This window comes from Lotus japonicus, chromosome 3 (assembly GCF_012489685.1).
Source record: "Lotus japonicus ecotype B-129 chromosome 3, LjGifu_v1.2".
In the NCBI taxonomy this organism is placed as follows: Eukaryota; Viridiplantae; Streptophyta; class Magnoliopsida; order Fabales; family Fabaceae; genus Lotus; species Lotus japonicus.
In genome coordinates, this window is record NC_080043.1 from 36,997,438 (window position 1) to 37,008,838 (window position 11,401).

At 37.5% G+C, this 11,401-nt stretch overlaps 1 protein-coding gene across 2 annotated transcripts; it reads right to left on the bottom strand.

Annotated features, from left to right (window-relative positions):
- Positions 1 to 7,388: 7,388 nt before the first annotated feature.
- On the bottom strand, positions 7,389 to 10,106 carry LOC130709508 (uncharacterized). 2 transcript variants are annotated; one of them, XM_057558875.1, is made up of 3 exons: positions 9,867 to 10,106; positions 8,910 to 9,760; positions 7,389 to 8,464 (listed from the first exon to the last, which is right to left on the bottom strand). In XM_057558875.1, exons 2-3 carry the CDS (start codon positions 9,565 to 9,567, stop codon positions 7,830 to 7,832), a joined length of 1,293 nt encoding a protein of 430 aa, XP_057414858.1. In that variant the 5' UTR covers positions 9,568 to 9,760; positions 9,867 to 10,106; the 3' UTR covers positions 7,389 to 7,829. The 2 variants fall into 2 exon arrangements, with proteins under 2 accessions (XP_057414858.1, XP_057414859.1); XM_057558876.1 differs by having other exon boundaries at positions 8,910 to 9,769.
- Positions 10,107 to 11,401: the final 1,295 nt, after the last annotated feature.

The following is an 11,401-nucleotide window of genomic DNA, read 5'->3' on the forward strand; positions in this document are numbered from 1 at the left end:
ATGATGCAGCAGCATAGTAAATACAAACTCAATGTACTCTAACAAGGAGAAATCTAGGACATTTGAAATGAATAAAATAAAATAAATTTTGAATTGGATGCCAGGAAGAAACTTGCTGGAAGAAAACCAATACCAACCTCTTGTACTATCAGCTGACGAAGATGGCTTCTGATTCTTCTCTTCTCCTGACAATAGATAAGATAGTTAACCTTCTCCTTCCTCGAAACTGCAACACTCTTATCTTCTCCAACTGCTCCTAAACCTAACGCAAACTACAGTGAGGGAGAGCCTGCAAAATTCACGATGCTGGCGACATCAACACACAACAGTTACGGTTCTGCCACAAGGAGCACAGAAGCAGGCGATTAGGTAATGGAAGGGGAAGAAGGGAAAAGAAACACGCAATTAGGTCAGAAAGGGGGCAAATTCGCACATGAGGGGAGAGAGTGGAAGAGAAACGTGAGAGAAATGACCAATCAGCTGCTATAAAGCAAAGGCCAAGATTGATTCAGAATAAACAAAACAATTTTAATAAACCGTCAGGATTCAAACCTTTCTTATGAATAGTGTTCTTCAAGGGATAATTTTAAGTAGTAGTAGATAATAATACACTCATTTAGATAAATACACAAGGCACAATTAACATATCAACTTAAGCTTAATAGCAATTATCGCTCTTAAGCCGATAAATAACTAGTTAATTAAAAGCTTAATCTACCTGGGTCTTACAGCATGGGTCTCCAAGCTTAATAGTCCTTCCTATTTTCATCTGTCATCCAAGACTGTTGGTTGTTGGCCTCTAATTTTAACTTCTGTAGTTTAATTCATGTTAAGCGTCATTCTAACGCAGTAGCGGATTGTCTTGCTCGGAAAGCTTTCTCTCTTACCCAATTTATAGGGATTGAGGAGTATCCGGCAGATTTAGTGACTCATCTTACCACGAATGTACCTTCTTTTGTTCAAGATTAATGCAAGTTTCGTTGACTGTTAAAAAAAATAGTCCCCCTAGTTTTTTTCGCTTGATAAGTCCTCTAAGTTTTTTAATCAAACAAATATGGTAACACTGTACTAAGCGAGACCAAAATGTAACCAATTTTTTATATGTTAATGCAAATAGAAAAACCAACATATATATTATTATTGGTTTAATCACTATTTGCTCGGAAAGCTTTCTCTCTTAACCCAGTTTGTTGGGATTGAGGAGTATCCGACAGATTTAGTGACTCATCTTACCACGGATGTACCTTCTTTTACTCATGCTTAATGCAAGTTTCGTTGACTGTTAAAAAAAAATAGCCCCCCTAGTTTTTTTGGCTTGATAAGTCCTCTAAGTTTTTTAATCAAATAAATATGGTAACACTGTACTAAGCGGGACCAAAATGTAACCAATTTTTTATATGTAAATGCAAGTAGGAAAACAAACATATTTATTATTATTGTCTTAATTTGTGACCCAAAAACCATAGGGCATTTTAGAGGGTTGAGCCCAAGTATGGTCTTCCGTCCAAACATCACTAAAAGTGAAAATTACGCCGCAACAAACCCATTTCTCCCTCTAAGGGGAAAACTCCCCCTATCGAAGATGTTTCCTAAGATAGGGTTTCACCTATTGTAAAAAAAAAAGAAGGGTTTATCCTCTTTTCTAATGAGGATTTTTACAATTTTAAAGTGTGAAATTTTTTGTTCCACCTCCGGCTACAATCACTCATTCTCCCTTTCTCCACCATCTCCTTTGAACTTTTAGTGCAACAACCACTATCCATTCCTCTCACCACCTCCTTTTGATAGACTTTAGATGATCACTACAAGTTTATCTTTAGATTTTTGTTGAACTCAACGTGTATTCACGTTGAACTTGATTTGACAAAATCATATTTTACGATTCACAATAGACTTAATGTGGCAAGTTCTAGTTTCTCCGTTGATACCTTGAGATAAGTAAAACCACATAAGTGTTTGCACCAACGTCAAACTAAACATACACTAAAACAACAGTTCTTGCAAAACCAACAAGCCTCCGAAAACTGGAGAAGTTAAAGTGAAGGATTTGATTTAAGAAAATTAGCTAGAGGTTTCTTTGTACGTGAAGAAGTCTTTTTGTATGTGGAATGGGATTAAGAGGTCCTTTTTTATTTTGTTTCTATTCACTTAGTGATTTTGTGATACAACTTGTTGGGTTGGAAATTCACAGACCCAAAAGGTTACTAAAGGTTAAAGAGTGTTTGGGATTGGTGAGTGAGTGTGTAGTGTAGTCCAAAATTTTGGACTTAGAACACCCAAGTATATATACTATATCACTTAGTTAATAAACCCACTGATGTGAGACCATTGTTATTTCAACACTCCCTTTCAAGTCTAATTTAAGTAGTCAAGTTAAATTTCCTCTATTTAGACTTATACTCAAGCGAAACCTTAGGGTTGTCAGGTGGACTGGTGCTCCTTTCTTGAACGTCATAGAAGCCCATAACTTTGATTTTAGTTTATACTTTATAGGTTTCTTTTTCCGCTAAGCCTTTTTTCCTTTCTTTGGGTTAGTTTTTTATTTTTTTAGACTCTTCTAATTTTAGATATTGGGCCATTAGATTAAGTGGATGCTTGGTATTGTAGTATTTTATTTTTAAGCATTGTAATGTAGCTCTTTTGTGCTTATTTGGGGTTTGTATTGCCCTGTTTGCTTGATAGAAATGTTGTTAGGCAACCCTTGTGATATTAATTCAAGAACCTTGAAAAAAAAGTTAGAGCATCCATTTTATTAAAGGATAAAACTTATATAAATTCTTTATATCTATTTTATTAATGCATCAAAAAAGTCATTACACCTCCTATCACTCTTGAAGGGAGGTGACCAATTGAGATTGTTAAAATGGTTTCCATAGTGGTTTTCATGTCACAACTTCCATGGAATTCAGTGTTGTGAAGAAAGAAAATATTGGTAAGGCCATGACTAATTCTTTTTTGGAAATCCAAATATATATATAGATAAGGAGGTAAGGGATTAAGCCCAAGACATAGGACAAAATCCTAGCAAACAAGACAACGGAGGGGATAACAAAAACAAAAATCATCATCCATCCACATGATAAACACCCGCTTACCACCCTAAAAGAAAACATAAAAACTGCTCTGAACCAAAAGTCAAAGACCAAAAGGAGGCAAAGAAACAAAACCAAACACCTAAACTAGAACCAATACAAAAAAACCTATAGAGACCTCGACACTCAGGGCGGCCACCAATCCTTCATTTCCTTTTCTAGCCCGCGGATATCCTCCTCATCCCCACCATCAAAAGTCAAGCCCACTAACTTGCCGACGAGCCACGCCTTCTTGGTCGGCGTCCAATAATGACCACCTGGAGCACTTCCCAGATTTAGAGAAGCAAGAGGAACCGAAGGCGTAATCGTAGCAGGGACAGAGCTGCCACCATCAGCCGCAAGCAAATCCATACAGGTGGCCATATGCATCTGGCGGGGCTTGCGCCCCCTCTTGACCTTTTTAGGACGCCCTCTACGATGAGGAAGAGAAGCAAAAGGCGATGAAGATTCCTCCCTCTCAAAGAAGCTATCACCTAACAGAGAAGCAACCTCAATGACATCTTCCACGCAACTTGAGCCAAGGCAACTCCCTGAAGATAAAGAAGGGATGCCATCACCTACAGACTCTACAGTGAAACACGTAGAAGGAAAGGAGCTCCCAACAATACCAACCGAACAATCCTTCCTTTGCTGCACAAGCCCACCTTCAAAAGAGCTGAAACCAGAAGCAACCTGATGAAAGAAAAGATCCAATGAACCAGAAAAGGCTCCTAAAGCCAAGGGGCGCAAAGGAGAAATCCAGATTAAGAGAAACTATTATAGCACCATTAATGTGGATCAGGAAGTCCTCCCCGATAGCACAATCCAGCCTCACAGATTTGAGGAGAGCCGATTCCCGCTGAAATACCCATAGGTCTGAGTCTCTTTACAGAATGCCTAAAAAGAGCAAAGGTATGTGGTCTTAAAGCTTCTCCTTCGAACAAATGTTCTACTTTCTCCTCCTCATCTGCCCCGGATTGCCATTGCTAAATCTCAGGAAAGAAAACCTCTACTGGAATCCAGCAACCAAATTATAACACCGAAATAGAGACGCCATCATCGAATCCTCCTCCGGGGAGAAAAAACCTGGTCTCTCACCCTTCGGAAAGCCTAATACAACATCCCTCCAGGAACGAGAAGCAAAAACAAGAGTAACTTCCTTCCTCTGCCATGTCTTAGGGGTCCTACCATCCTAGAACACGCAGCAACCAGAGGACACCGAGCAAGTTGCTTGGGGTACCTGGCCATTGAAACGGATAAGGAAGTGTTGTTGACCCTAGCACCGTCAAGATGATGAATAGCTTTCCTAGCTTGAGATTTAGAAACAAAACGAACAAAGCCGAAACGGGCTCTCCTTCCAGGCTTCCTTCTCCTTTGGATGAACCGATTTGAAACCCTCCCAAAACGACTGAACAAGGCCCTGATTTCAAGATAGCTTGCATTTGGCCATGACTAATTCTTTCAATGAAACTTGAAGTAAACAAAACTCTTGGCAATTTGTGGAATGGTCTATGATTCTTGTGCCCTGTCTTAAATTGCAGAGGCTTTTGTTGAAGCAAATATAATTGATCCTACAATCAAAGGAACCTTAAACTTTCTCAAATCTTGATTGAATTCCAACTCTGTGAAAAGGGTTGTTCTCACACCTTCAATAAGTGCCATCACAGCCAAAAGTTCCAAGTTCCTTCTTGAATATTTGCTGTCTATTAGTTAATCTTAACTTGTTACAAGAATTCATAGCCATCATATATGGATAGGATTTGGTTTCCTGCATTTAGGACAATTCTAAATTCACCATTATTGGATGGCTCATAGGTTTCATCAAGATCAAACAGTTCAGATAAATTCAGAATCTAAGCCGTATGTTTTTGATTGAATGATTCAAATTCTTTAACCGTGTGAATTTAGGATTTTTCTGAGCACAAAAAATCCAAATTCATATGGTCAATAGTAGGGACCTGGTCTGAAATTTACAAGCTTGATATGCGGCAATCACACCAACCAAGAGAGGTTGATGACTTCAAAAGCACCAGGAAATAGGAAGTTATTATTGTATCTCATCTATCAAACTCTATGAACTTAAATGGTGGTTGGTTCATATAGAGTGAAACCTCCTGAATTTATTTGACCCTCACTGTACTTTCAAAAATAGAATGAGTCTTCAATGGAACCAAAAATGTACCACAGAGTAATTACATCTCTAGAAAAAGTTTAATCAAATATTTCAACATAACAAGCTAAGGCACCACTTTGAAAGATACATGTATCTAAATCAGTTATGATGAATTATAGCTGGTCAATTAATTCCGCACATAATTCTAATGATGCAGCTCATTTTGGTTGTTAGTTCACAGAAATTTCCATTTGGTTTTTTTGGAAAGTCAAAATCTGGTTTTATAATTAATGCTGAGTAAGCAAATTCAAGGATGTAAGTTGTTATTCATTCAAACTACTCATAGCATGTTTGGATCAGTCTTTTTTTCCTCATAAAGAATTCTATAACACATAAGCTATTTATAGGAGCTTCTCTTCAAAATTAATTTTAACTTCAGAATTGTAGAAAGCTTTCCAAACACTCGATAATCTGATTTGAACTGCATCTTTAAAAAGTGGAAAGCCAGCAATCATGATAAAAATTTCTTGTTAGGTGCAATATAGATAGTGCTAAGACCAATTTGTTCAGAAATAATTATAGGCCAGGGTATAGTATCCCATTCTTCTTTGGGTGGTCCTTCACTATTTTTTCCCTTGTCTTTAATATACTGATTTCTATCTATCAGGAAATGAAAGTCTGAACTCTGAATCAAACATTTAAGTGAGAAACCGCAAATGTTCATAAATTGTCAGAATTCTGAAAATTAATTAAAGCTTTCAATGGCTGTGTAGTTGTTACAGGCTAATTATGAGTCTCATGCCAACTGCACCTAGCTCATTTCAGTTCAAATTTCCACAACAATTAAGTTAAAAGAATTGAACTATCCAATGAAGATTCATTCAATGATCCCATCCCCAAACAAGGGTGGTAGTTGTGTAATGAGGGTGAGTACACATTTATGGGGTGCATGTGGCATGAGAACTTGAAAGTTGTGCAGATGTTACAGTAATGAAACGTCATTACCATTTGGAGTTAAGACCACCTAAAGTGGCCAATAAACTTGCCATATTTTCATTATGACATAGCAACTTATTAATACATGTAGGGGGAGAGAATTGAGAGATGGTCCTGCGCATAGCCTTATCTCAAATAGGGATTATCCTCTCATTTCACATAAAAATTTCAAGTGAAACATGAAAAATGCTAATAATATTCACTTTTAACACTTTCTTCCTAATACTCTGATTGATTGAAATTTATGTGAGATTCACTGAAAATATGAGATTCACTTTCAATTTAATGGGATACACATGAATTTTAATAAATCACTGAGAGTGTTCATAAAATAATTTTAAAGTGACTGTTGGTAACACTCCTCGCGAACCAGTGTGTGTATGCTTCTCTTAAAAAACATTCAAAGAGACTTACCTGTTTATATACAAAGTGAGAGATTGGCACCAAATTTTAAAATAAACATGAGAAAGTTTCCCATGAGAGCATTTCTAATTTGTTCTAACTTCTGACCTCAGATGGTCCATAAGCTCCAACAGAAACTTCCAATTAAATGTTTATCAAAGCATTGACAACACAATGGGAAGAGAAGAAGAGACAAGGAATATATGCCTCATATGTGAACATATATCTCTAACTTTCCTCATATTTGTCCTAATATCTGTAACTACCCATGTCTGAATTTGATCCATAACCATTCAAGAAGGACCACATGGTTCTTTTATTTTTAAAATTTCCTTCACCAAATAGAAAATGGGAAGTTTTTGCTGCCCAACAACTTGTGGTACAGCAGAGTCCATTATTATGTGACCAAAGTGACAAGGTCAAACTTAGATTTTCTGATTTCACACTATAATATACTACTAATATACTAGACTATAGAATATAGATGGAGTCATGGAGCTACTCATAGTATAATCCACCGGTCATCATGTATGGTGGTCAGTCAATTTAAGTCATTTAATAATCACTTAAAATAGAATCTATTCATGGATTGCATTAAGTTAACTCAATTAGTTATTGTACTTCTTCATACCAAGCTTTACCTTACCAGTACCACTTAATTGAATGCTCATACAAGTAGGATTCTTCTATATCTTGCAATTTGATACTATTAAGTAAAATCTAACCAACATTAGATGGCCATTACCCAATTCAAATAGACAAAATTTATAGACCAATTAATACAACAAGGAAACAAATTTACTATCTGAAACCAACAGCAAGGAGTCAATCACCATTAATCCAAGTGGAAACATCCAAAGGGTAGTTAATTAGTTAAGCTGAGGTTGATGTCAATATCTTACAACATGTACTTAGGGCACTTCATCATCCTTCTGCAGATGAAAATTTTCAGTGCCACTAAAAAAAGTTACAAATGTATGAATAGGTGATTCATTCAATAAACAAAGAAGCACACATGACTTGGGAAGTTGAACCAAAATTCTTCAAAATCTTGGTGAAGAACCTCCTTATCCCTTAAAAACTAAACAATCAATATTTAGCAAGTTTGAATTCATTCAGATCTACCGGAACCAATTCTGCTGCCATAAAAGATACTCGGAGTAGCTTTTTCCAGAATCAATTCTTCCAACTTAAAAAAAATCACATTGTACCCAAACATGCAAACTGGCATTACTTTAACCTTAGCTTCAGGGTTTGCAAACGACCACAAAGCAAGGAAGAAGAGCTCTAGGATTGAGCAAATAAAGCTCCTCAATGTTTGAATAGAGACCAACTTTGCCAGCCAATGAATCAAACCCTGTCTGTCCTGCCATTTCCTGAATGTTTTCCAGAGGTCTATGGACCCTGCCAGCAATGACTCTGCATACTATCAATGCTTTTCTCAGTGATGGGTCATGGCCTAAAATCTCAATAGATTCAAAAGCCCTTCCACTTGTGGAAGTAGTGAAAACACCAATTCCACCCTTGAGCTCCTCCTTGTTGGAAGAAAACCCATTTCTGATAATTCTACAAACACAGCATCTTTCATATTGGCACAGGCTGGAAGAACCATTGAGACCAAGAGAGCATGCAAGAGTGGTGCCATAGAACCTCAAAAGCTCATTCCCATCAGCCAAACACCTAGGATGCTTCTTCTGGAGTTTGCTGGCTTTGATTTTCACCATCTCTCTGTACTCTTCAAACCTAGCCAGTGTCTTCTGCATGTTATGGACTTTCAAAACTCTTTCAATTCGACCACAGTGGTTCTCAGACTTTAACCAGCTCGTCCTGCATATTATCTCCACTATTTTTCTTGATGAATCACCTTCGACAAGTTCAGTAACTGTCAAAACAAAAACTTGCCCTTTAATTCTTAATCCAAAAAACAGTGCAAAAATTACCAAGAGAATATAAATTCGAGTGAACCCTCAGATTCATCCATGCAAAAATACCGTGTTTCCAGGTTCATCCCTGAAAGAAGGAAATACCTTAAAAAATCCATTAATGTGTAGCTAACCAAAAGTGACAGAGGGACTAACTTGACTAACTTCACACATTTAGAGACTTTTGAGGGCATTTTCTTCTTTCAAGACAAACTGAGTGTTCACTCATAGAACTTCTCTTGGTTAAGGTTGTTGCAAATACAAGGCAATGAAAAGAAACCATTTTGGTTGTTCCAAACAAAAGGTTCCTCAACATAACATAAGAAATCATGTACAACTTGACATAGATGTGGCTAGAAAGTTTATGAGATTAGAAGAAGCTAATTAAACAAAATGGTGACTTACCAGCATGCTTGGAGAGATGATGAGCTTCAGCAGCTTCCCATTTGCTAAATTGCTCTCCACATTTGTGGCAAGTCACATTACAAGGCCCATTAGAATCTGTCTCAAGGGACAACCTGTGGCTAGAATGAAATCCAGCACCATGGAAGCCAGACCCTTCTTTATCTGATGAAAGGAAAGGTGATAACTTCCTTGGAGGAGTGGCTGGTGTCTTATAAGAAGGGTTGAAATAGTGCATTGTAGGGTGCCCTCCAGGGCCAGGAGTCCCAGGCCTTAGAGTACCTACAAAGGTTGAATCACCAGTTTCACCACCATTGTTGTTACCATCACTGGCAACCCCTCCTTCTTGGAATCCTCCATAGCCAGTGATTTTCAGCTCACACCTTGAGTTGCTCAAAATGACTTCATGGGTTATTGGGTTGAGGAACTCACTGCTCCCTATGGACCTCGGGCTGCAACTTGGTGGCTTCTCTAAATGCCTCTTGCTTCCATGGATGACATCTTTGAGATTTGCTATGGACCTTGAACACCCTGACCTCCCTGTCCCTGCCCTTTTAGTCAAGATTGTGGCCAAATGCTTCCTTGACTTTGGAACATGAACATCTGTTGGCTCTGATTTGCAGTGTAGAGACCTCTTCAGGGAGAACCACACAGTTGGCATATTATCTCCTTTCCACCTTTTTTTCCCTCCTAGGTAGGTACACTTCAACAACTACCAAGCTTCTGAACTCTTTAACTTAACTCTCCTTTAGAATGTTCACCCCCAAAAAGTTCCACATTCCCTTTACCATGCCAACACCAGCAGCTCCTTTTATGTTTCTTCTTTATGCAAACACCCCTTTAATTTTCCTTTCCTGAAACAACTATGCATCAATTCATCAAACAACTGGTAGGCAAAAACATGCTTCAGAAGAGAGATGCTCTCTCAAAGTGAAAATTTAAAAGAAACTATCAGGTTACCATGAAAATATTCAAGTACAAATGTTGTCAGCAGTTCACAGAGAAGGGTGTTTTGCAATTTGCATAGGGTGTGTTGTGTTGTGTTGTGTCAGTGGGCACATTTAGAGAGGGGGTGAAAGTGAAACAAAGGAACTCAAATTCATAGAAGAAGTAACATGATCATATCACAATTTAAAAAGAGTGGTGAAGAATCTTTGGCTCTTATGAGACTTGGACAACATGACAAGTGACAACTAACTTGGACAAACCATGTTCAGTAGTGGGGCTATTTAATGAACTAGTCTTGCACTCAAACACTGGTGATAATTAATTTTCATGGATTCACTGTGTAAAAAAATGGGCAAAAAAATTGCAGATCATGTTTGCATATCGTTGCTTCGTTTTATGAAAGATTTGATCACGACATTTATCTAGTTAAAAAGTGTAAAAGGAAAAAGTTGTATTAGTCTATTTGCTTGTGTAGATTGTTGAATATACGCTATCACTGTACTAACATTCTAAGGAAAAGATTAGGGAATTTAATTCGTTCAGAATTCTATTGTATAACTGTTCATTATTCCCCTAGCATAAAGTTCCAAAATTTTGGCTAGCCATATCTTGCTCTAGCCTCTAGAGTGCACGTGAATGAGGTGAAAAGTGATTTGGGTTATGAGTAAAATTCTATTTTTTTTTCACCCAAGTATTACATTCATTTCATATTTTCTTGATTTTTTCAACTAGACTAAATTATTCAGGTTTAAATATGTTGGTGGTGTAGATGCGTTAAATATTTGATATGAATGGGTTTTTGTCTCTTGGAATTTTAATTTAATTCTCTTTGTTAGTGGGAGACTGTTAAGCGCTTAGGTGTTGGCGGACATCCAAGGACAACAATGCATGTCACATGGGCTTCGAGCTTCTCCGCGAGAGAGAATGAAGTAGCAATTCTTCTCGACGAAGGAGATGAGGAAATGGTAGAGGTTCTTATCGACATCCAAATAAAACACCAAAATCAAGCATTATTACAAATCTCCACATTTTCTAAATGAGAGATATTGGTTCAATGCTCTATGTCTGTCGGAGGTCACAACCACCCATTCCAGTGTCACAACATAGAAGCTTTGTGAACCCATTTCTTATATCTCAGCATAGAGCTCAACCCTTGTTGAGGTCACAACCATTGATGTGGGACTCCAAAGTGGCACACTATGCTCAATGGTAAACAAACCAAAGGCACAATGAATGCACCCTCAAGCACTCAACCGAGTCATACCGTGAGAACATTCATTGAAGGTGGTAGCACCCGATATAAGCCAACACAAAGTGACAATGACTAGCACAACTCTTACGCATATGGAGATATGTGTGGACATTAGTCACAAATTTCAAATCAAGATGAAATTAAAATGTTGAGATTACATTGAAGGTGCTCGATGAAATACCAAACTGTATACAACAAATTTCAGAACTAGATTATACTTTTTCTTTTGAGATTTTTCATTTTCTTATGTTAAAGTTGCAAAAAAGTATATCCATTATAGTTGTGCTCAAGTTGT

Coding starts and splice junctions, on each gene's coding strand:
- LOC130709508 (XM_057558875.1), bottom strand. CDS start 9,567: ATGCCAACTGTGTGGTTCTCCCTGAAGAGGTCTCTACACTGCAAATCA. Junction 8,465..8,909: donor TCATCTCTCCAAGCATGCTG/GTAAGTCACCAT, acceptor TTGTTTTGACAG/TTACTGAACTTGTCGAAGGT.